At 37.8% G+C, this 27,590-nt stretch overlaps 1 protein-coding gene across 2 annotated transcripts; it reads left to right on the forward strand.

The window, feature by feature from the left end:
- Positions 1-23,731: 23,731 nt before the first annotated feature.
- Positions 23,732-25,374, forward strand: LOC106974714 (synapse differentiation-inducing gene protein 1-like). Of its 2 annotated transcripts, none has more exons than XR_001430182.3 (3): positions 23,732-23,844; positions 24,878-24,988; positions 25,180-25,374. XR_001430182.3 is itself a non-coding variant. In XM_053210044.1 (3 exons), the coding sequence occupies exons 1-3, from the start codon at positions 23,766-23,768 to the stop codon at positions 25,327-25,329; spliced, it is 273 nt and encodes a 90-aa protein (XP_053066019.1). In that variant the 5' UTR covers positions 23,749-23,765; the 3' UTR covers positions 25,330-25,374. The 2 variants fall into 2 exon arrangements, 1 of the variants encoding a protein (XP_053066019.1); XM_053210044.1 differs by having other exon boundaries at positions 23,749-23,777.
- Positions 25,375-27,590: the final 2,216 nt, after the last annotated feature.

Below are 27,590 nucleotides of genomic sequence, written 5' to 3' on the forward strand. Positions count from 1 at the left end.
AAACATTCTTTGTCTTCTTGTCATCACATGATATCATCAATCCTATGAAATTCTGCCAATTTGATGAGTGAGAAGTGATAGTTCCTTATTGCTTTAATTTACATTCCTCTGATGACTAGTGAATTTGAACACTGCTAAGGACTGAATTGTATCCCCCCAAAATTGATATATTTTTAATTAGTTTTTTTTGTTTTAATTCAAGCATAGTTAACATACAGTATTACAGTAGTTTCAGGTGTACAAAACAGTGAGTCAACAATTCTATACATTACTCAGTGCTCATCATGGTAAGCACACTCTTAATCCCCATCACCTATTTCACCCATCCCCCACCCACTTCCCCTCTAGTAACCATCATTTTGTTCTCTGTAGCTAAGAGTCTGTTTCTTGGTTTGTCTCTCTTTTTTTGTCCTTTTCTCATTCATTTTGTTTCTTAAATTCCACATGAGTGAAATAATATGGGATTTGTCTTTCTCTGACTGACTTATTTCACTTAGCATATGCATATACATCTGTATACATACCATATATATGTGTGTGTGTGTATACATATATATATGTGTGTGTATACATATATATGTATATATATATGTATGTGTGTATACACATATATGTATATATATACACATATGTGTGTGTGTGTATATATATATATATATATATATATATATATACACATACCACATCTTCTGCATCCATTTATCTATTGATGGGCACTTGGGTTGGTTCCATAATTTAACTATTATAAACAATGCTGCAATAAACATAGGGGTGCATGTATCGCTCTGAATTAGTGTTTTTGTATTTTAGAGGTAAATACCCAGTAGTGCGATTACTGGATCATGGGGTAGTTCTACAAAACTGATATACTGAAACCTTAACTCCCTACATAACTGTGTTTGAAGATAGCTGACAATATTGTTTTGAGAATATAAAAAGCCAAAAACAACAAAGATTAGAAAGGACCAGAAAACACCACCAGAAACTCCAACTCTACAAGCAACATAATGGCAATAAATTCATATCTTTCAGTACTCACTCTAAACATCAATGGACTAAGTGCTCCAATCAAAAGACACAGGGTAACAGAATGGATAAGAAAACAAGATCCATCTATATGCTGTTTACAAGAAACCCACTTTAGACCTAAAGACACCTTCAGATTGAAAGTAAGGGGATGGAGAACCATCTATCATGCTAATGGTCAACAAAAGAAAGCTGGAGTAGCCATACTTATATCAGACAATCTAGACTTTCAAATAAAGACTGTATCAAGAGATGAAGAAGGGCATTATATCATAATTAAGGGGTCTATCCACCAAGAAGACCTAACAATTGTAAACATTTATGCGCCAAATGTGAAAGCACCCAAATATATAAATCAATTAATCACAAACATAAAGAAACTCATTGATAGGAATACCATAACAGTAAGGGACTTCAACACCCCACTTACAACAATGGACAGATCATCCAATCAGAAAATCAACAAGGAAACAATGGCTTTGAATGGCACACTGGACCAGATGGAATTAACAGATATATTCAGAACATTTCATCCTAAGCCAGTGGAATATACATTCTTCTCCAGTGCACGTGGAATGTTCTCCAGAATAGACCACATACTGGGACATAAATCAGCCCTCAGCAAGTACAAAAAGATCGAGATTATACCATGAATATTTTCAGACCACAACACTATGAAACTCGAAATCAATCACAAGAAAAAATTTGGAAAGATAACAAATAGTTGGAGACTAAAGAACATCCTACTAAAGAACGAATGGGCTAACCAAGAAGTTAAAGAGGAAATTGAAAAGTATATGGAAGCCAATGAAAATGATAACACCACAACCCAAAACCTCTGGGACACACACAGCAAAGGCGGTCATAAGAGGAAAGTATATAGCAATCCAGGCTTTCCTAAAGAAGGAAGAAAGGTCTCAGATACACCTAACCTTACACCTTAAAGAGCTGGAAAAGAACAGCAAATAAAACCCAAAACCAGCAGAAGACAGGAAATAATAAAGATTAGGGCAGTAAGTAATGCTATTGAAACCAAAAAAAACAGTAGAACAGATCAATGAAACCAGAAGCTGGTTCTTTGAAAGAATTAGAAAAACTGATAAACCACTAGCCAGTTTGATCAAAAAGAAAAAGGAAAAGACCCAAATAAATAAAATCAAGAATGAAAGAGGAGAGATCACAACCAACACAGTAGAAATAAAAACAATAAGATAATATTATGAGCAATTATATGCCAATAAAATGGGCAATCTGGAGGAAATGGACAAATTCCTAGAAACATATACACTACCAAAACTGAAACAGGAAGAAGTAGAAAATTTGAACAGACCCATAACCAGTAAAGAAATCGAATTAGTAATAAAAAATCTCCCAAAAAACAAGAGTCTAGGGCCAGATCGTTTTCCAGGGAAATGCTACCAAACATTTAAGGAAGAGTTAACACCTATTCTCTTGAAGCTGTTCCAAAAAATAGAAATGGAAGGAAAACTTCCAAACTCTTTCTATGAGGCCAGCATTACCTTGATTCCAAAACCAGACGGAGACCCCACTAAAAAGGAGAACTATAGACCAATTTCCCTGATGAACATGAATGCAAAAATCCTCAACAAGATATTAGCCAACCAGATCCAACAATACATTAAAAACATTATTCACCACGACCAAGTGGGATTTATACCTGGGATGCAGGGCTGGTTCAATATCTGCAAAAACAATTAACGTGGTTCATCACACCAATAAAAGAAAGGACAAGAATCATATGATCTTCTCAATAGATGCAGAGAAAGCATTTGACAAAATACAGCATCTTTTCTTGATAAAACCCTCAGGAAAATAGGGATAGAGGATCATACCTCGAGATCATAAAAGTCATATATGAACGACCCAATGCTAATATCATCCTCAATGGGGAAAAACTGAGAGCTTTCCCCCTAAGGTCAGAGACAAGACAGGGATGTCCACTCTCACCACTGTTATTCAACATAGTATTGGAGGTCTCAGCCTCTGCAATCAGACAACACAAAGAAATAAAAGGCATCCAAATCGGCCAAGAGGAGATAAAACTTTCATTCTTTGCAGATGACATGATACTCTACATGGAAAACCCAAAAGATTCCACCAAAAAACTGCCAGAACTGATTCATGAATTCAGCAAAGTTGTAGGATATAAAATCAATGCACAGAAATCAGTTGCATTCCTATTCACCAACAATGAAGCAACAGAAAGAGAAATCAAGGAATCAATCCCATTTATAATTGCACCAAAACCCATAAAATACCTAGGAATAAATCTAACCAAAGAAGTGAAAAATCTGTACACTGAAAACTATAGTAAGCTTATGAAAGAAATTGAAGCAGACACAAAAAAATGGAAAAAGATTCCATGCTCCTGGATAGGAAGAACAAATACTGTTAAATGTCGATACTACCCAAAGCAATCTACATATTCAATGCAATCCCTATCAAAATAACACCAGCATTCTTCACAGAGCTAGAACAAATAATCCTAAAACTTGTATGGAACCAGAAAAGACCCCAAATAGCCAAAGCAATCTTGAAAAAGAAAACCAAAGCAGGAGGCATCACAATCCTGGACTTCAAGCCATACTACAAAGCTGTAATCATCAAGACAGTATCGTACTGGCACAAGAACACTCAGATCAATGGAACAGAATAGAGAACTCAGAAATGGACCCACAAACGTATGGCCAAGTAATCTTTGACAAAGCAGGAAAGAATATCCCATGGAATAAAGACAGTCTCTTCAGCAAGTGGTGCTGGGAAAACTGGACAGCGACATGCAGAAGAATGAACCTGGACCACTTTCTTACACTATACACAAAAATAAACTCAAAATGGATGAAAGACCTAAATGTAAGACAGGAAGCCATCAAAATCCTTGAGGAGAAAGCAGGCAAAAACCTCTTTGATGTTGGCCGCAGCAACTTCTTACTCAACACATCTCCGGAGGCAAGGAAACAAAAGCAAAAATTAACTACTGGGACTTCGTCAAAATAAAAATCTTCTGCACAGTGAAGGAAACAGTTAGCAAAACTAAAAGGCAACCAACAGAATAGGAGAATATATTTGCAAATGACATATCAGATGAAGGATTAGTATCCAAAATCTATAAAGAACTTATCAAACTGAACACCCAAAACACAAATAACCCAGTGAAGAAATGGGCAAAAGACATGAATAGACACTTCTCCAAAAGAAGACATCCAGATGGCCAACAGACACATGAAAATATGCTCAACATCACTCATCATCAGGGAAATACAAATCAAAACCACAATGAAATACCACCTTACCCCTGTCAGAATGGCTAACATTAACAACTCAGGCAACAACAGATGTTAGTGAGGATGAGGAGAAAGAGGATCTCTTTTGCATTGTTGGTGGGAATGCAAGCTGATGCAGCCACTCTGGAAAATAGTATGGAGTTTCCTCAAAAAATTAAAAATAGAACTACCCTACGACCCAGAAATTGCACTACTAGGTATTTATCCAGGGATAACAGGTGTGCTGTTTCGAAGGGACACATGCACCCCAATGTTTATAGCAGCACTATCAACAATAGCCAAAGTATGGAAAGAGCCCAAATGTCCATCGATGGATGAATGGACAAAGATGTGGTATATATATACAATGGAGTATTACTTGGCAATCAAAAGCAATGAAATCTTGCCATTTGCAACTACATGGATGGAACTGGAGGGTATTATGCTAAGCGAAATTAGTCATTCAGAGAAAGACAAATATCATATGACTTCACTCATATGAGGACTTTAAGAGACAAAACAGATGAACATAAGGGAAGGGAAACAAAAATAATATAAAAACAGGGATGGGGACAAAACATAAGAGACTCTTAAATATGGAGAACAAACAGAGGGTTACTGGAGGGGTTGTGGGAGGCGGGATGGGCTAAATGGGTAGGGGGCATTAAGGAATCTACTCCTGAAATCATTGTTGTACTATATGCTAACTAATTTGGATGTAAATTTAAAAATATATAAAATTATTAAAAAAGAATATAAAAAGTGTGCCAAAACCAAATATTTTTTAAAAATCCAATTAGAAAATGGACCAAAGCATGGCCATTCTTCTACCAAAGAAGATACACAGATGGCAAGTAAACACATGAATATGTTAAACTCATTAGCCATCAAGGTAATGCAAATTAAAGCCACAATGAGATATCACTGCAAAACTGCCAGAGTGGCTAAGATTTACAAAAAGTAGTGGTAACATCAAATACTAGCAAGAGTGCAGAGAAACCTGATCCTTATACATTGCTGGTGGCAATGGAAGACGGTATATCTAGTTTGGAAAACAATTTAGCAGTTACTTATAAAACTAAATACGCAATCCAAGAATTGAGTTGTTGGATATTTACATCTGAGAAATGAAACTTACATTCACACACAAATGAATTCACACTTGCACATGAATGTTTACAGAAGTGTGGAGCTTGAACTGACCTTGAGATCAACACCTGAGCTGAGATCAAGAGTTGGACACTTAACTGACTGAGCCACCCAGGTGCTACTATATATGTTTTCTTTGTAACAGACAAAAAAATAGAAACAATCCAATGTCCATCAATAGGTGAATTTATATACAATTTGGTATTTCCATACAAATAAATATTAAGCAGTAATAAATAGGAATGAATTACTGATACACACAACATGGATACATCTCATAATTATGTTGTGTGAAAAGAAAACAGAGAAAAGAGAGCATATATTATGATTCCAATTATGTAAAAATTCTAGAAAATGTAAACTAATCTATAATTACAAAAAATGGAGCAGTGGTTTCCTGGGGATGCTAGGGGTTATGGGGACAGAGAGTGCTGGGGTGAAAAGGGATTTCAAAGAGGCTTGAGGAAACTTTTTGGGGTTATAGAGGTGTTCATTATCTCGACTGTGGTCATGATTTCACAAGTGTTTACATGCATTCATCAAAACTTATCAAACTGTACATTTAAGTATGTGTAGTCTAAAACACAGCCACATTCCTTTATGTACTGACTTATTGTCTATGACTGTTTCTATGCTACAACAGCAGAATCGAGTAGTTGCAATGGAGATTACATGCGTGCTCTCATCACTTTGCACTGCTTCTTGGCACACTACAAACACTCATGATGCAGTTAAAATTCAAGAGAGTTTCAAGTGCCACATATATCCACATACCATGACTTGTTTTTGTTTTTCTTAATGTCATGAGCCAAAAAAGGAGAGAGAGAAAAATGGCTTCGAATGTCATGCTTTTAAGTGTGGATTATTGTGTTAATGAACTATATGGTAAACATTGTGTTTATTACAAAACAACACTGTAACTGTGCTAAAAGACCACACTATATATTGAAATTACCAGAATAAAGCCCCCTATGCAATATTCCTAACCCACTGGAAAGAAATGTTCAGAAAAATTAGAATGTGTAAAGTGGAATATCTCATCACAAATTTCTTCACAAAAATAAAAAATGAAAATGAGGCTACAGCCAAAGTAAGTTTCTGAATGGCCCATTTTTTCATCAAGCAAGGAAAGCTTTTACCAATGGTCAGTTAATTAAATCATATTTTATTGCAGCAAAAGAAAATATGTCCAGAGCAAGTAAAGTTATTTAAGACTATTCACCCTTCATGAGAATTACTAAAGAGTAGGGAGGATTGGAAGCAACATCACGGTCAATTACTAAAACATATCTACAGTAGTCAATTCATACAGACCAAAAGTAGAAAGGTAGTTGCCACAAATCAATAAATGTGATAGACTGCATTAATAGAATGAAAGATAAAAATCATGTGATCATCTCAATACATGCAGAAAAAAAACATCTGACAAAATACAGCATTTCATGATAAAAACTCTCAACAAATTTGATATAGAAGGAACATATCTGAACACAATAAAAGCCATATATGACAAACCCACAGCAAGTTTCATACTCAATGGTGAAAAGTGGAAAGCTTTACCTCTAAGATCAGGAACAAGGCAAGTATGCCCACTCTTATTCAACATAATACTGGAAGTCCTATCTAGAGCAATCAGGAAAAAAAAATACAAAGCATCCAAATGAAAGGAAGAAGTAAAATCATCTTATTTGCAGTTGATATGAACTTATATATTGTAAAATCCCCAAGACTCAAAACTGTTAGAACTAATCAACAAATTCACTAAAGTTGTAAAATATAAAATCAACATACAGAAATTAGATGCATTTCTATATGCTAATAATGAAATATTTGAAAAAGAAACAAAATATTCCCATTCACAATAGCATAAAAAAAACAATAAAATACTTAAGTATAAATTTAACCAAGGAGCAGAAAGATCTGTACACTGAAAACTATAAGCCTCTGGTCAAGAAAAATTGAAGAAGACACAAACAAATAGAAAGATATTCTATGTTCATGGACTGGAAGAATTAATTTTGTTAAAATGACCATACTACTCAAAGCCACCTACAGATTTCATGAAATCCGTATTAAATCTGTATTCCAATGACAATTTACAGAAATAGAAAAAACACTCCTAAAATTTGTATGGAGTACTCACCCAAATAGCCAAAGCAATCTTGAGAAGAAGAACGAAGCTGGAGGTATCACACGTCCTGATTTCAAACTACCAGAAAGCTAAAGTGATCAAAGCAGTATGGCACTAGCATATAACTAGACATATATATCAATGGAACAGAATAGATAGCCCAGAAACAAACCCCTGCATATATGGCCAACTAATATTTGATAAAGGAGCCAATATTCAATGAGAAAAGCATAGTCTCTTCAATAAATAGTATCGGGAAAACTGCATAGCCACATGCAGAAAAATGAAATTGGACCTTTATCTTACACCACTCACAAAAATTAACTCAAAATGAATTAAAGACTTCAACATAGAATTGAAACTGTAGAGGCGCCTGGGTGGCTCAGTCAGTTGAGTGTCAGACTTTGGCTTGGGTCATGGTCTCACGGTTTGTGAGTTCGAGTCCCACATTGGGCTCTGTGCTGACAGCTAGGAGCTTGGAGCATGCTTCAGATTCTGTGTCCCCTCTCTCTCCGCCCCACCCCTGTTTGTGCTCTCTCTCTGTCTTTCAAAATGAATAAACATTAAAAAAAAATTTTTTTAAAGAATTGAAACTGTAAAACTTATAGAAGAAAACATAACGAAAAGTTCCTTGACATTGGTGTTGACAATGACTTTTTTGGATATGACACCAATAGCACAAACAACAAAGGGTAAAATAAATATGTTAGACTACATCAATCTATAAAGTTTCTGCATAGCAAAGCAAACAATAAACACAATGAGAAGGCAACCTATGGAAGGGGAGAAAATCCTTGCAAACCATATACATGATAATGGGTTCTATCAAAAATATATGAAGAACTCATACAATTCAATAATGAAACAAAATCAATCCAGCTTAAAAATAGGCAGAAGAACAGAAAAGACACTTTTCCAAAGAAGACATCCAAATGGTCAACAGGTATATGAAAAAACACTCAACGTCACTAATCAGCAGGGAAATGCAGATTAAAACCACAATGAGCTATCACCTCACACCTGTTAGAACAGCTACCATTAAAAAGACAAAAGATAACAAGTGGTGGAGGATATGGAGAAAAGAGAAATGCTGTACACTGTTGGTGGGAATGTAAATTCATACAGGTGCTAAGGAAAACAATATGGAGGTTCTTCAAAATATTAAAAATAAAACTATCATATGATCCATCAATCTACTTCTGGGTATATAGCTACAGGAGATGAAAATAGGCTCTCAAAGACATCTGCACTCCTGTGTTCACTGCAGCATTATTCACAATAGATAAGACATGGAAACAGTAAGTATCTGTTAATGGATGAACAGATAATAAAGATGTGGTAAAAAAAACTCATACAAATACATGTTTGGACTATATATTACATATATTTATTATATGTTATATATTTGGATATATATTCAGCCATGAAAAAGAACGAAATTCCGACATTTGCAACAGCGTGATATAAGCCAGACAGAGAAAGACAAAATATCTTATGATATCACTGATATGTGTAACCTAAAAAAATCCAAACTCAAAGAAACAGAGAGAACAGTGGTTGCCAGAGGCTGTGTGTGGGGGTATTGGGGAGATGTTGCTCAAAAACTACAAACTCCCAATTAGAAGAAGAATAGGTTCTGGGGACGTAATGCACAAAATTGTAATGATAGAGAACAATGCTGTACTACTTACTTGAAAGTTGCTAACAGAGTAAATCTTAAATAGTCTCATTACAAGAAAGAACTGGTAATTATCTGTCATGATGGAGGTGTTATCTAACATTACAGTGAGGATAATATTGCAATATATAAAAGTATATCAAATCAACACATTGTACACCTTAAAATGACACAATATTGTATGTCAACCAAAACTAACCCTTGAACAATGCAGTGTGGGGGACCCCCATGCAGGTGAAAATCCACCTATAATTTTTGACTCCCCAAAAACTTAACTACTAATAGCCTACTATGGACCAGAAGCCTTACCAAGAACTTAAGCAGTCAATTAACATGTATTTTGTATGTTATAAGCAGCATATATGGTATTCTTACAATAAAGTAAGCTAGAGAAAAAATGTTAAGAAAATCATAAGGAAGAGAAAATGCATTTACAGTACTGGACATATATTTATTGGGAAAAAAACCTCCACATATGGCTTTCCTGGTGGGCCAGAGGCTGGGGAAATCTATGATGTTTCCTATTAAGCCAATAGTATCAACAATAAACTTCATTCACTGTTGTCAGTTCCAGGAATTTTTGTCAGAAATAGAAGCTGAATATCCTGATTTAAAGAAGAATCAGATAGGGAGTCAACATGGTGGAGAAGTAGGGGGTCCCGAAGTTCCCTCATCTCAAATACAGCAGTATTGAGGCCAGAAGACTTGGAATTCCAGGAATCCAGGCTACAGAGTAACAGAAACATATCCAGAGGCCCACAGGGACAGCTTGGGCAGTGTAGGCACAGAGGGGAAGGATCCCCTTCTGTGGAGAGACAAAAGGAAGAGAAAGAGAGGCTGTGGAAGTGTGGAATTGTATTTGGACAAGAGAAAAACCTCTCTGGACCAAGGTCTGGGGAATGGAAAAAACGGAGTCAGTTTCTAACTTGCAAACAGCCTTAGGAGTGATGATCCAGGGTTGGCATGACTTTCTCCAGACCTCAGCTACCCTGGGTGGAGGGTGAGGGAGCCAGCTCTGGCTCGGTAGCTAGCTCAGAGGCGAATTGGGAGAGCAGTCCCCTCTCTCGAGCACTGTAAGAAGAAGGTATATTGCAGCTCCAAGGACAAAAGACCTGCAGGTGCCAGCCAGAGGCCCTCTGTTGGCTGGGCAGAGTGGCATTACCCCAGAACCAGGTCATGCAGAGTGGAATCCTTTAAGACATAGGGATTTGAATCCCAGCCCAGCACCTGGGAGGCATGGGAGACTGTGGAGTGGAACAAACTGGCCTGCTCGCATCCCCGGCACTGTGAGGACAGCCTTAACAGTGTGGTTTGGGACACATGGTCCAGGGAGGAGAGACAGGGGTGTTGCCATTTTTCTCCCCATCACCAACATGATGGGCTTCAGAGAACAGGACAGCTGCCCCAGTGGAGACCAGACCTGCTTACACCAAACCCCACCCCTCTGTGCCTGGTAACTGCATATCTACCAGAGCAAGATTGACACTGAACCAGAGGGCTCCTCCTCCAGACCAGCACAGCCACTTGTTCCAAGGCACCACTGGACATTGGTCCAGTGGTTTTGCATTTTCTGATTTGATTCTTGGTCAATTCTTATTATATATATATTTTTTTCTTTTCTTCTTATTTCTTCCCTTCTCTATTCTGATTGTTGGTTTGTTTAAGCAGGAATTTTTAATCTATTCTTCTTACACCTCTTCTGTATCTCCTTCTTTATTTTCCTCTCTCTCTCACTCGCTCTCTCTCTTTCTCTCTCTAGATTAAGCCGTATAGTTTCTCTGATTCTCTGCCTGGTCAATTTTTTTCTTTTCTTTTTCCCTGCCCCTGTCATTTCTCTCTTTGTATGGGATGAGGCTTCTTCCACCACTACTCCCCTTTTAAATTTTTTCCAGGCTTACTTCAATGAACAAATCAAAGCACACCTGGTGGGAAGTCCAAACCATCACTACGAGTAGGGAGATAAAGCAACCAGAGTCACAACAACAGGGAGCACACAGGACACTCCAAAACACCTCCTGAAGGGCCAGGCCCTGGACAGCGTATGACCCCTTTTGAATACAGTAGTACTAGCAGGTGCAGGACACATAAAAGACAAAACTAGCCAAAATGATGAAACAGAAGAATTCTCCTCAAAAGAAATTGCAGGAAGAGGGGCGCCTGGGTGGCTCAGTCGGTTAAGCGTCCGACTTTGGCTCAGGTCGTGATCTCGCAATCCGCGAGTTCGAGCCCCATGTCAGGCTCTGTGCTGACAGCTCAGAGCTTGGAGCCTGTTTCAGATTCTGTGTCTCCCTCTCTCTGACCCTCCTCCGTTTATGCTCTGTCTCTCTCTGTCTCAAAAATAAATAAAGGTTAAAAAATTAAAAAAAAAAAAGAAATTGCAGGAAGAAATGACAGCCAGAGACTTTCTCAAAACAGATATAAACAATATATGTGAACAAGAATTTAGAATAATAGTCATAAGACTAAGAGCTGGGCTTGAAAAAAAGCATAGAAGGCAGCAGAGAATCTATAGCTGCAGAGATCAAGGACCTCTGCACAATTAATTAAGGACAATTAATTAAGAAATGCTGTAAATGAGATGCAAAATAAACTAGATGCAGTGACAGCAAGGATGGGAGAATAAGTGAAATACATGATAAAATTATGGAAAATGATGAAGCCAAGAAAAAGAGAGATAAGAAAATACTAGACCACGAGGGGAGAATTAGAGACCTAAGTGATTCAATGAAACATAATAATATCTGTATCATAGGAGGTCCAGAAGAAGAGAGAAAGAAAGGGGCAGAAGGTTTACTTGAACAAATTATAGCTGAGAACTTCCCTAATCTGGGGAAGGAAGCAGACGTCCAAGTCCAGGAGGCACAGAGAATTCCCCTCAGAATCAACAGGAACAGGTCAACACCATGGCATATCATAGTGAAACTGGCACAGTACAAAGATAAAGAGAGAATTCTGAAAGTAGCTAGGGACAAATGGGCCTTAACCTATAAGGGTAGATACATAAGGGTTGCAGCAGACCTGTTCACTGAAACTTTGCAGGCCAGAAGGGAGGGACAGGAAATATTCAATGTGATGAATAGGAAAAATATGCAGCCAAGAATCATTTATCCAGCAAGGCTGTCATTCAGAATAGAAGGAGAGATAAAGGCTTTCCCAGACAAACAAAAACTGAAGGCGTTCATGATGATTAAAACTAGTCCTGCAGGAAGTCCTAAGGAGCACTCTGTGAGTGGAATGCTTCAAAGACTACAAAGGACCAGAGATATCACTACAATCATGAAACCTACAGATAACACAATGACGCTAAATCCATATCTTTGAATAATCACTCTGATTGTAAATGGACTAAATGCCCCAACCAAAAGACATAGGGTATCAGAATGGATTAAAAAAAAAAAAACCAAGATCTATCTATATGCTGTTTACAAGAGACTCATTTTAGACCTGAGGACACCTGCAGATTGAAAGTGTGGAGATGGAAAACCATCTATCATGCTACTGGAAGTCAAAGGAAAGCTGGAGTAGCCATACTTATATCAGACAAACTAGATTTTAAAGACTGCAACAAGAGATAAAGAAGGGCATTATATAATAATTAAGGTGCCTATCCATCAAGAAGAGCTAATAATTGTAAATGTTTATGTCCCCAACATGAAACACCCAAGTATAAAATTAGTCACAAACATAAGCAATCTTATTGATAATAATACGGTAATTGTAGGTGACTTTAATATTCCACTTACAACAATGGACAGATCATCTAGGCAGAAAATCAATAAAGAAACAATGGCTTTGAATGATACACTGGACCAGATGGACTTGATAGATATATTCAGGACTCTTCATCCAAAAGCAGAATACACATGCTTCTCGAGTGCATGGGACATTCTCCAAAATGGATCACATACTGGGTCACAAAACAGCCCTAAATAAATATAAAAGGATTGAGATCATACCATGCATATTTTCAGATCACAACGCTATGAAACTTGAAATCAACAACAAGAAAAAATTTGGAAAGCCTCCAAATGCATGGGGGTTAAAGAACATCCTGCTAAAGAAATAATGGGTAAAACAGGCATATAAGAAGAAATTTAAAAATATATGGAAGCAAATTAAAGTGAAAACATGACAATCCAAACACTTTGGGATGCAGCAAAGGCAGTACTAAGAGGAAAATACATTGCAATCCAGGCCTATCTCAAGAAACAAGAAAAATCCCAATATAGAACCTAACCTCACATCTAAAGGAACTAGAATCAGAGCAACAAAGAAATGCCAAATCTAGCAGAAGAAGAGAAATAATAGAGCAGGAAAAAGCAATACAGAATAAAAAAACACAGTAGAACAGATCAATGAATCTAAGAGTTGTTTTTTTGAAAAAATAAACAAAATTGATAACCCCCTAGCCAGACTTCTCAAAAAGAAAAGAGAGAGAACCCAAATAGATAAAATCACAAAGGAAAGAGAAGATATCACAACCAACACCACAGAAATACAAACAATTACAAGACAATACTATTAAAAATTACATGCCAACAAACTGGACAATGTGGAAGAAATGGGCAAATTGCTAGACACCCACACACTACCAAAACTCAAATTGGAAAAGATAGAAAATCTGAGCAGACCCATAACCAGGAAAGAAATTGAATCAGTTATCAAAAATCTCCCAACAAATAAGAGTCCTGGGCCAGATGGCTTCCAATGGGAATTCTACCAGACATTTAAAGCAAAGTTAATACCTATTCTTCTCAAGCTGTTCCAAAAAATAGAAACGGAAGGAAAGCTTCTAGACTCATTCTATAAAGCCAGTATTACCTTGATTCCCAAACCAGACAGAGACCCCACGAAAAAGGAGAATTACAGGCCAATATCCCTAATGAATACAGATGCAAAAATTCTCAACAAGATACTAGCAAATCGAATTCAACAGTATAATTAAAAGCATTATTCACCATGATCAAGTGGGATTCATTCCTGGGCTCCAGGCTGGTTCAGTATTCACTAATCAATCAATGTGATACATCACATTAATAGAAGAAAGGATTAGAACTATATGATCCTTTCAATAGATGCAGAAAAAGCATTTGACAAAATACAGCATCCTTTCTTAATAAAAACCCTCACAAGAAAGTCGGAATAGAAGGAACATACCTTAACATCATAAAAGCTATATATGAAAGGCCCACAGCTATATAATCCTCAATGGAGGAAAACTTAGAGCTTTCCCCATGAGATCAGGAACATGACAGGGATGTCCACTCTCACCACTGTTGTTTAATATAGTGTTGGAAGTCCTAGCCTCAGCAATCAGACAATAAAATGAAATAAAAGGCATCCAAATTGGCAAACAAGAAGAAGTCAAACTTTCACTTTTTGCAGATGACATGATACTCTACAGGGAAAACCCAAAAGATTCCAGTAAAAAACTGCTAGAACTGATACATGAATTCAGCAAACTCACAGGATATAAAATCAATGTACAGAATCGGTCACATTTCTATACACCAATAATGAAGCAAAACAGAAAGAGAAATCAAGAAATAAATTGTGGGAGGCCAGACCCCGGTGCCAGGCTGAGACCGGGTCGAGCAACGGCTCCGTTGACTCAGCCAACCCGGTGGTTCCCCCTCCCATTCCCCTACTTGCAAAGGCATACGAAAGCCTTGTCAAGGCTGAGAAAGTTAATTCCTGAAGCCTGTGGTCTGTGGGTGTTGGCAGTAATGTTACCGCCCCCTTTTTTCTACCCCGGGTCAAATAGAAACAAACATGGGAACTGTGTTTTGCTAGCAATCTATCAACAAGGTCTTGTTGTGATCCGTTTAGAAAGTTCACAAGGTACACAGAACTAAATGTTTTGGTTGGCAGCGATCATGTGAAACCTGTTTATTCTTAGAATGACCTGATCCATAAGAGTCTTATATTATAAAAGATTGTGTACAGCAACAATAAAGCCGTCACTTGGGCCATCAGCCCAGGGGACCCTCCTGTTCCCAAACTGGCTTCTCTTCTCTTTTTTTTCTTACATTCCCCTACCTTCAGGACCCTGATCTCGGTGTTTGTTGCGCCGGTCGCAACAATCAATCCTATTTACAATTTCACCAAGAACCATAGGATACCTAGGAATAAACCTAACCAAAGAGGTAAAAGATCTATACACTGAAAATCATAGACAACTTATGAAAGAAATTGAAGAAGACACAAAGAAATGGAAAAACATTCCATGCTCATGGATTGGAAGAACAAATATTGTTAAAATGTCAATACTTCCCAAAGCAATCTACACATTCAATGCAATCCCAATCAAAACTGCACTAGCATTCTTCTCGGAGCTAGAACAAATATTCCTAAAATTTGTATGGAACCAAAAAAGACTCTGAATAGCCAAAGTAATGTTGAAAAAGAAAACCAAAGCAGGAGGCATCACAATCCCAGACTTTACTACAAAGCTGTAATCATCACTGGCACAAAAACAGATACATTGACCAATGGAATAGAATAGAGAACCCAGAATTGGACTCACAAAAGTATGGCCAACTAATCTTCAACAAAGCATGAAAGAGTATCCAGTGGAAAAAAAGAGTCTCTTTAGCAAATGGTGCTGGAAAAACTGGACAGCAACATGCAGAAGAATGAAACTGAACCACTTTCTTACACCATACACAAAAATAAACTCAGAATGGATGAAAGACCTAAATGAGAGACAGGAAACCATCAAGACCCTAGAGGAGAAAACAGGTAACAACCTCTTTGACCTCAGCTGCAGCAACTTCTTACTTGACACGTCTCTGAAGGCAAGGGAAATAAAAGCAAAAATTAATTATTGGGACTTCATCAAGATAAAAATCTTCTGCACAGCAATGGAAACGATCAACAAAACTAAAAGGCAACTGACAAAATGGGAGAAGATATTTGCAAATGACATATCAGATAAAGGGTTAGTATCCAAAATCTACAAAGAACTTACCAAATTCAACACCTGAAGAAACAAATAATCCAGTGAAAAAATGGGCAAAAGACATGAATAGACACTTTTCCAAAGAAGACATCCAGATGGCCAACAGACACATGAAAAGATGCCCAACATACTCATCATCAGGCAAATACAAATCAAAACAACATTGAGATACCACCTCACACCAGTCAGAGTGGCTAAAATGAACAACTCAGGGAACAACAGATGTTGACAAGGAAGTGGAGAAAGGGGAACCCTCTTGCACTGTTGGTGGGAATGCAAGCTGGTGCAGCCACTCTGGAAAACAGTGTGGAGGTTCCTCAAAAAATTAAAAATAGAACTAACCTATGACCCAGCAATAGTGCTACTAGGAATTTATTCAAAGGATACAGGAGTGCCGATTCATAGGGGCACATGTACCTCAATATTTATAGCAGTGCTATCAATAATAGCCAAATTATGTAAAGAGCCCAAATGTCCATAGACTAATGAATGGATAAAGAAGATGTGGTTTATATATACAATGGAATACTACTTGGTAATTAGAAAGAATGAAATCTTGCCATTTGTAACAACATGGATGGAACTGGAGGGTATTATGCTAAGTGAAATAAGTCAGTCAGAGAAAGACAGATATCCTATGTTTTCACTCACATGTGGAATTTGAGAAACTTAACAGAAGACCATGGGGGAGGGGAAGGGGGAAAATAATTTTAAGCAGAGAGGGAGGCAAACCATAAGAGACTCTTAAATATAGAGAACAAACTGAAGGTTGATGGGGGAGCAGGGGGGAGGAGAAGATGGGTGATGGGCATTGAGGAGGGCACTTCTTGGGATGAGCACTGAGTGTTATATATAAGTGATGAATCATGGAATCTACACCCAAACCCAAGAGCACACTGCATACACTGTATGTTAGCTAACTTGACAATAAATTATATTTTAAAAAAGAAATGTTTAAAATAAATAAAAGTTTATTTTTAAATAAAAAGAAGAATCAGATGGAAATTATAGAACTGAAAAACATAATAATGAAATAAAAACACTCACTGTAGGGGCTATATAGAATAATGGAGATGACAGAGGAAATAGTTGATTTGAAGAGCGAATTTGAAAATAGAAATCACACAATTTGAACAATAGAGAGAGAAAAAAAACATTGAAACAAAAATTAACGGAACCTCAGGGAACTGGAAACAAACAGTACTAAAAGATTTAATGTGCATACCATAAGAGTCCCAGAAGGGAACTTTATATAGTATCTTCAAAAAAAGTTTTTACAAAAAAGGAAAGGATGATCAAATACATCCCAATTTGGCAAAAGGCTTAAACTTACACATTCAAAAAGCTCAATGACCCTCAAAAAAAAAATCATCAACTCAAAGATCCATGGTCAGACCATATTACTCAAACAGCTTAAAACCAGAGGCAAAGAAAAAGTTATGAACACATCCAGGGAAAAAATTACACATGCCTAAAAAGAAACAAAAATTGAAAAGACTGTGAAGGTCTTACCAGAAATCTTGACTGCCGAAAGGAAGGGGAACAATATTTTTAACTGCTGGGAGAAAAGAACTGTCAACCCAGAATTCCAAAACTGGTGAAAATGTTCTTCAGGAATGAAGGTGAGAGGAAACTAGCAGAATACATTGTCACAGACCTACTTTAAAATAAATGCTAAAGTTAATTCTTGAAGAGGGAAATGATACTAGAGGAAAACTTGGAGTATCAGGAAGAAATAGAAGCAATATAAATGGTCAAGGTCTGGGCAAACATGAAATATTATTCTTCTTTTGATTCTTGAAAATATATATGACAGTTGAGAGCAAAAATGGTAACAGTGATGAGATTTTTCAATGTGTGTAGATGTAATACATACAGAAACTAAAATATAAAGGGGGCAAGGTGGAGGGATTAATATTGTGGCAGGTTGCTATATTCCACTTGAAGTTGTAAAATATTCTAGGTAGACCATGAAAACTTTAATTACCTTTATGGTCATCTCTACAGCAACAACTAACAAAATTTGCAAAGATATATCCTCAAAAATCACAAGAGATAACTTAAATGGAGTACTAAAATAATATTCAAGAAATCCAAAAAGAAGCAGAAAAGAAAAAGGAAAATGAAAGAAAACGAAAAACAGAGAAACAAATAGAGAACAAATAATAAAAAGGCAGAATTGAGGCCAAATATACCAATCATCACATTAACTGCAAAAGTTATAATATAGAGATTTTCAGAATGTATTAAAATTAAAAAACAAGACCCACCTGTATACTGTCTATAAGAAACCCACATTAAATGTAATGATGTATGTAGGATAATAAAGTAAAGAATGTGGGGGGAAAGACATGAAAACACTACCAAATAAGGGTGCTTGGGGTGGCACTGTCACTTGGGTGTCCAACTCTTGGTCTCAGTTCAGGTCATGATCTCACAGTTCATGGGTTCAAGCCCCACATCAGGCTTCTGTGCTGACGGTGCACAGCCTGCTTGGGATTCTGTCTCTTCTTCTCTCTGCCCCTCCCCCACTTGTGCGTGTTTCTCTCTCTCTCTCTCTCTCTCTCTCTCTCTCTCATTAAAAAAATAAATTTTAGGGGCGCCTAGGTGGCGCAGTCGGTTAAGCGTCCGACTTCAGCCAGGTCACGATCTCGCGGTCCGTGAGTTCGAGCCCCGCGTCGGGCTCTGGGCTAATGGCTCAGAGCCTGGAGCCTGTTTCCGATTCTGTGTCTCCCTCTCTCTTTGCCCCTCCCCCGTTCATGCTCTGTCTCTCTCTGTCCCAAAAAAATAAATAAACGTTGAAAAAAAAATAAATTTTAAAAAACACTACCAAAACAAAGATGGGTGATTATAATAACATCAGACAGAGTAGATGTCAAAGCAAGGATAATTGAAAAGGATAAAGAAACACATTAAATAATGATAAAAGAGACAATTCAACAGGAAGACATAAGAATCCTAAATGTATGAGCACTGACAACAGAACTTCAAAATACATGTTAAACCTGATAAATAAAACAAAGGGAGAAATAAACAAATCCACTATTATAGTTGAAGACTTCACATTCCTCTCTCAATAACTAGTAGGACAAGTAAACAGAAAATTAGCAAAGATGTAGAAAAATTGAATACTATCAACCATCTGTATCTAACTGTCATTTATACAACACTCTAGCCAAAGAAGGCAGATACATATTCTTTTCAAGTACACATGGGACCTCATCAATATAGAAACTATCCTTTCTCATTAAACAAACTTAACAAATTTCCAAGAATTAAAATTATAAAAAGCATATGAAACCACACAAAGCAAACCACATGGAGTCATATTATCTGACTGTGCTTCAAGAATTCTAATATGCCCCCATACCAATATTCCTGCCCACTCTGAGGTATTATCCTATATAATCTGTGACTGTCAATATGATGGCATATCTCTCCTGTGACTAGGTTAGGTATGTGGCACAGCTGACTCTAAGAAAGGGACATTACCTAGGTGGACCTAACCTAAATTCATGAGGCCTTTATATCTGGGCCTAGAGGTCAGAGACAGAGGAAGTCAGAGACTGAAAGTGTGAGAGGGACTTTGATGGAGGGAGATTCTCCCTTGATAGCTCTGAGATGAACAGGACCACAAAGCAAAGTACGCACATAGATTTTAGGAACCGAGAATAGATATTAGCTGATAGCCAGCAAGGAAAAGAGAATGCCCTCAGTTCCCAAACCACAAAGAACTGAATTCTGCCATAACCACACGAGCTTGGAAGAGCATGAGAACAGAGCTCCACATGAGGACACATTTCAGTAGACATATTCATTTCAACCTGGTGAAATCCTGACAACTCAGGCATACAGTTTCTGGATTTCTTACCTACAGAACGGTGTAATAATAAATCGCTATTGTCTTAAGTCACTGAGTGTATGGTGATTTGTTAAATAGAAATATAAAGCTGATGTGTTGGCCATAATAAAAGTAAAGCAAGGATCAATAGCAGACAGATGACATGAAAATCTCCCAATTCTTGGGGAAAAAACATGCAATTTCCCCATGGGTAATTCATGGGTCATGGGCAATTAGAAAATGTTTTCTAAAACATTTCAGACCAAAATTGAAGTATATAACGTATCAAAATATGTGGAGTGCAGCTAAGTGCTTAGAAGATGTACAACCTCAAATGCTTATGTTAGAAAATAAGAAATGTCTCAAATTAACGATCTAAGCTTCCAACCTAAGACACTAGAAGATAAGAGCAAAATAAACACCCCCCCCCAAAGAAAACCAGAAGAGATAAGAGTAAAAATCAATGAAATTGAAAAGGGGAAAACAATGAAACCATGGTGAAAATCAATGAAACCAACAGCTGGTTCTTGAAAATGACTGATTGATAAACCTCTTGTAAGACTGACAAAATAAGACACAAGACACAATGACCAATATCAAAAATGAGGGACAGAATACCACTACATGTGCCTGAGACACTAAAGGGAAAATAAAGGACAACTACAAACAAGTCTTTACACATAAATTCTACCACTAAGGTGAAAATTGGCCCATCCTTCAGAAACAAAAACTCAAAACTAATCAAGAAAAAGAAATTAAGTAGTTTTGTATCTAGTAAAGAAATTGTATCTATTTGTATCTATTAAAGAAATCTATTAAAGATTTTGAAACTAAAAATCTTCTGAAAAATTAATCTCCAGACCCAGATGGTTTCGTTGGTCATTATACCAAAAAACAAACAAACAAACAAACAAACAAACAAAAAAACACCATTTCCACACAATCTCTTCCAGAAAACAGAAGAGGGGAGAATATTTCCCAATATGTTTTATGAGGCCAGCATTATCTTAAGGCAGATTGTGTATACAACGCTATAGACCAATATCTCTCATGAATATAGACAGAAATGTTCTCAATAAAGTATTAGAAATCCAAAACCAGAAGTATATAAATAGAATACACCATTGCTGGGGTGCCTGGGTGGCTCAGTCAGCTGAACATCCAACTCTTGATTTTGGCTCAGGTCATGATCTCATGGTTTGTGAGATTGAGCCCAGTGTCGGGTTCAGCGCTAACAGCGTGGAGCCTGCTCAGGATTCTATCTCTTCCTCTTTTTCTGCTCCCCCACCGCCCCCCCCCCATCTCAAAAATAAATAAATAAACTTAAAAAAATACACCATCACCAACTGGGGTTTCTCCCAAGAATGCAAAGCTGGTTCAATATTAGAAAATCAGTCAATGCAATCCACTATATTAACCATCTAAAGAAGGAAAACCATGTTATTAACTGGTACAGAAAAGTCATTTGGAAATATTCAACATTGGGGCGACTGGGTGGCTCAGTCGGTTAAGCGTCCGACTTCAGCTCAGGTCACGATCTCACGGTCCGTGAGTTCGAGCCCCGCGTCGGGCTCTGTGCTGACAGCTCAGAGCCTGGAGCCTGCTTCTGATTCTGTGTCTCCCTCTCTCTCTGCCCCTCCCCCGTTCATGCTCTGTCTCTCTCTGTCTCAAAAATAAATAAACGTTTTAAAAAAATTTTTTAAAAAAAGGAAATATTCAACATTAATTCACCATAAAAATTCAGCACACCAGGACTAACAAGGAACTTCTTCATCTTGATAAAGGGCATCTACAGAAAACCTATCTAAAATCATACATAACAATGAAGGGAAAAGTTTTCTCTCTAAAATTTGCAACAAGACAAGAATGTCCTATTCCACATCTCTCCTATTCCTATTCCTATTCCACATCAGACTGGAAGTCCTAATGTGCACAATAAGTCAGAAAAAGAAAGAAATGTCATAGGGATTTAAGGGAATAAATAAAACTACCCTTATTTGTAAATGACATGATTGTCTATATAGAAAACCCCAAAGAATTTACAAAAAACTCAGAAAACAAAAAACAAAACAATCCTCTTACAGTTGATAAAAATGGGTTTAGCAAGATCACAGATTGCAATATCAACACACAAAAATCTAATGTGCTTCCTTATGCTACCAATGAACAATCAGAAATCAAATTTATTTACACAAATAGAGAAGTGCCTGGGTGGCTCATTTGGTTAAGTGTCCAACTTCTGCTTAGGTCATGATCTTGTAGTTCATGAGTTCAAGCCCCACATCAGGCTCTGTATAGTACAGAGCCTGCTTGGGATTCTCTCTCTCTCTCAAAATAAATAAATAAATTTAAATAAATAAAGGGGATTAAGAATACACTTATCTTGATGAGCACTAAGTAATACATAGAATTGTTGAATCATTACATTGTACACCTGAAACTAATATAACACTACATTAATTATAGTTCCATCAAAATAGTAAATAAAAATACATAACAGCTAGCAAAAAATGATAATCATAATACCATTTTCAATAGCCCCACAAAGCAAGTAGTTAGGCATAAATCTAAACTATTATGTGTATCAGCCATGTGTTTAAACTGTAGCTGCTGAAAAAAAGAAAGAAAAAAAAACTAAATAAATGGAGAGGCTCCCAATTACAGTGAAATGGAGGCTCAATGTCTCTCCTAAAATTGATCTGAAATTCTAATGCAATTCCTATTAAAAGACCAGCAAGATTTGTAAATCTATACAAGCATAGTCAAAATAATTCTGTGAAAGAAGAATGAAGTTGGAATACTCATTCAATTTTTAGAATCACTATAAAGCTACATTATAAGAGAACATGGTATTTGCAAAGGAACGGACACACTGATCAACAGAACAGAATAAAAAGTCCAGAAAGAGACCCATATATACGTATATATGGACTTCGTTTGAAAATAAATTGGATGGATATATATATATCTTTCTGGATATATACAGATATATATATCCAATTTATTTTCAAACGAAGTCCAGTGCAACTTACCAGAGAACAAACAGGTTTTTTTTTTAATGGTGCTAATTACAACCAATTTACTTTCAAACGAAGTCCAGTGCAACTTATCAGAGAACGAACAGGTGTTTTTTTTTTTATGGTGTTAATTAATTGAAAAACTAAATGAAAATCATCATCATCATCATCTCATCTAAAACCTCACCTCTTATAAAATAATGAAGTCAATATGGATCATAGATCTAAATGTAAAATGTAAGTCTATCACACACTTAGAAGAAAACATAGGAGAAAATCTTCCTGACACTGTATTAAGAAGAAATTCTTAGACATGACACCAAAAAGACGTCCATAAAATAAAATTAAAAAATAATTTGGGCTTAATATAAATTAAAAACTTTGCTCTGCAAATGACATTGTTGGAAAACAAAAAAGATAATCTACAGACCCAGAGAAAACATTTGCGAATCACATACCTGAGAAAGGACTTCTATCCAAAATATATAAGTCACCTTCAAAACTAAACTGTAATAAAAAGCAACTCCCAGAATTGACCAATCACCTAAGAGAGTAGGAAGAGCTTGCACTCCTTCAGACCAATCAGTAGCCACATGAGTATTGGATTCCCCACCCTATCACAGACAACCTCCAATCAGCCTATAGTAATAGAAAGGCAAGACAGGAGGCGGGTCCAGCATGGTCTCCACGGTAACCCATGGCGGGTTGGAGTGAGGGAGAGCCTCCTTGTACCCAGATCCAGATGCCCTGATGGGAGGTGTTTGAAGGGGCAGGGAGGGAATTTACGGAGGATAGGGTGGGAGAAAGCATGGGTAGCGGCAGAATGAGGGGGCAAGAAGGGTTTCAGGAGGCAGAGGGGGTGTTATAAGAAGAGAACTATTTAGAGGGAACACTGGTTTAGGAGAACAGGGAGGCTGCTATGAGTGGAGGAAGGAGAGGTTCAGACGGTCAGGACGCTGGTTTCAGAGGTGGAGAGAAGGTGGTAGAGGGAGAAAGGGCAGGCCTTTATAAGAGGACAAAAAGAGGCTATGAGACTATGACAGGGAGAGGACTTAGAGTTTAGAGTTGGTCAAAGAAGGTCTTAAGAGGAGCCAACAGAGAGGTAGTGGGTGGGGGGAAGGGGAAGAGAGCAGTTTATGGGCGAACAGTAAGGCTCATAACAGGACCACGACAGGTTCATGGGGACAAAGTGAGGGATATTACAAGTGGGATAAGGAGAGAGCTATTGGAGACATTCACAGTTTTATACGGGAACAGAGTTTTATGAGGGAACAAGGGAGGTCTCACAGATGGAAAGTGAGAGTGTTCAAGTGTTGAGTAGGGGTCTTCTTATTAGGGTGTTTTATAGGGGCAAAAAGAAGGCTGCTTTGGGAGGACCATGAGGGTGTTATAGGAACAGAGTGTGTTAACGACTCAGTTGAGGTTTCACGAAGGACAAGTGAGAGTCATCAGAGTCAGTAAGGGGTTTTGTGGGGGTGGTGTTAGGGGCCAAGTGAGACATGCTGTAGGGACCTGAAGGCAGTTATAGACGACAGGGAGAGGTTACAGGAGACAGGGAATGGGCAGGGATTATAGAGCATAGGGGTGGAGGGATGCTGGGAGATCCAGGTAGAAGGAGGTATTGGAATAAGAACAGATTAGAGGGCACATGGTAGGAGTTAGAAGGGGTTGGTAAGAGTTTTTAAGGAAATCAAAGAAGAATCCATACAGCTAAATATCTTGAAAAGGAGTCAGAGGGGACAGCACAGTACAGAAGCCATACTGAGCCATAACCCACTCCCTCCCCACAGGCGTTTGAAATTTTGCAGGACAAGCCCCCCAGAGACCACATGTGCCTGTCCATTTGTGCCTTACTCCTGTGTTTTCCCATAGGCATTGTAGCCTTGATCTTCTCTCTCCAGGTGGGAATCTGCATCAGGCTAATCCTCTCCTCCTTTCCTTTTCATCCTGGCCTTGACCCTGACTCAAATTCTTTCTTTTGTCCCTCCTGTGGGCTCACATCCCCACCTGGGTCCTTACAGTCCCATAGCTCACCCATTACAATAACCCACTGAAGCCAACTATTCCTGTCCCGCCTCTCCCCTCTAATCAGACAAGGCACAGCAACAAGTGGAATAACCGAGCCTTGGCAGCTGAGACGTCCCAGCAAGTCTACTACATGGCAGTCTTGGGGATTGTCTTGGGAAGCATCATCACACTCGCCATCTTGATTTTCCTCACGGTGGACTTATTTTCTCGTTAACCTCCTTTTCAGCAAACCACTAAAAATATATAACAGTGTTACATACCTTGGCTCTAAGTATCCATTTGGGCCAAATGGGACACCTGTTCCAAAATGTCTGGTTGCCAAGTGTTGACAGCCTGAGCCAGCACCTTGAGGTAGTTGATGGGGCAAGAAAGGGGCAGGTTGGGCAGCCCACTGGACCTTCAGGACCAACCCTGGGATCTTGCCAAGGGATGGGGGCCATGGAGGCAGGGTATGCCACTGTTTCCCCAGGGAAGTCTCCCCTCCTGCTCACATCATGCATTCATGTCATAAATCTGTTCATGCCAAGGACCTTAGCTCTGCAACCTGACTCTGGAGATACAGCAGTGACCACTTCAGATCCAACCACACCCCTCTCAGAACTTATAAATCAGGTAAAGATAGACATATCATCAGAGAGTGATAGTTCAGTGTGGTCTAATCTCTAGTAGGGTGAACCTAGAGAGGACGGTTGTAAGAGGCCTGACCTAATCTTGGGTACTTGTGGTCTACCAGAAAGCCAGGAAGTCAAGCAGCTGTCAGTGAACTGATAAGAATTTAGGTCAAGTTACAATTGTAGAGAGCTTCTGTTACAGTTATGATGGCCTCATGTCCCCCCTCACCACCAAAGCTTGTCATTTATTCATTATTCAACAAATAATTTCTTAGCACCTATGACTTATCAGGCACTGTACTAGGAGCTGGAGATTCAACAGAGCAAGATAAGTCTCCTTTCTGAAGGAGCTTACATTCCACTGGGAAGAACCATAAACAAATAGACCTCTAAGTAAATAATTACAGGGAGTGGTAAATGATAAGGAGAGAAATCAAATAGGGCAATAAGCTAAAGCAGTGCCACTAGTGGTTCACTTCTGTTGATGGTCTGCAACAAGATTAAGTGCAGAAATTTCCAGTAAGCAGTTCAAAACTCACAGAAATTTGACATGGCCATGACATCCAACAATAGAATCAACAGACTTGTCTTATTGGACAGGACATAGACCAAAAGAACCTATCTGTACATGACACTTTGGAGATATCAAAAAATGAGTCCTACTCTGCAACCACAAATAGTTTGAGGTACACTAAGCTAGAATGAGGTCTAGGAGTATATTGTTTAGAGTTATGCCAGTGGCTGTAACAAATAAACCCCACCATTTCAGTAGCTCACAAAATAGCTTACTTCGCACTTAAAGAACCTCCCAAAGTGGGCATTTCTGGTTGCCCACATATTAAGTTAGGGATCCAGGCTCCTTCCACTTGGTAATTCCACCATCATAAGTGCTTAGTCTTCTGAACCGAGGCAGATGAGAGACTAGAGAACCCCCACTTGCTTCTTAAAATCCTTAGCCCAAAAGCGAATCCTTATACACTCTTGGATAGAAATGTAAGTTGGTATAGCCACTATAAAATATAATATGGAGGCTCCTCAAAATATTAAAAATAGAAGTACCACATGATCCAGCAATCTCACTTCCTTGGGAATATATCTAAAGGATAAAAATCACTGTCTCAGAGATATCTGTACTCCCGTAATTACTGCAGCCTTATTCACAACGTCCAAGATATGGAAATAGTCCTTCAATGGATAGAGGAATAAAGAGGATATACCAATACATATACAAAGAAATATTATTAAACCATGAGAAATATGAAATCTTACCATTTGCAACAATACGGATAGACCTTGAGGGCATTATGCTAGTAAAATAAGAAAGAGAAAGACAAAATGTATGGTATCACTTATGTATGAAATCTAAAAAAGCCAAACTGACAGAAACAGAAAGTAGAATGGTGGTTGCCAGGTGGAGGCTGGGGGAAATGGGGACAGGCTGTTAAAAAGATACATCACTCAGTTATAAAATGAGTAAGATCTTAGGATCTAATGTATAACATGGTGGCTATGGTGAACAATACTGTATTGTATACTTAAAACGTGCTAAGAGAGTAGATCTTAAGCATTCTCACCAAAAAAAAAAAAAAAAAAGTAGGTGCGAGGTAATGGATGTATTGATTGTGGTAATAATTTCACAGTGTATATATCAAATAACTATGTTGTATACCTTAAATATGTTACATTTTTGTCAATTATACCTCAATAACAAATAAAGCTTTGGTGCTAGGTGACATACACCTCTTGCTCTCAGCCCATTGGACATAGCTAATCTCATGGCCTCACCTGGTTGCAGGGGTCTCTGGAAAATGTAGTCTTAGACTGCACAGCCAATAGACACCTAGCTGGCTTTGCCACAGAAAGT

This window comes from Acinonyx jubatus, chromosome E2, assembly GCF_027475565.1.
Source record: "Acinonyx jubatus isolate Ajub_Pintada_27869175 chromosome E2, VMU_Ajub_asm_v1.0, whole genome shotgun sequence".
Classification (NCBI taxonomy): Eukaryota; Metazoa; Chordata; class Mammalia; order Carnivora; family Felidae; genus Acinonyx; species Acinonyx jubatus.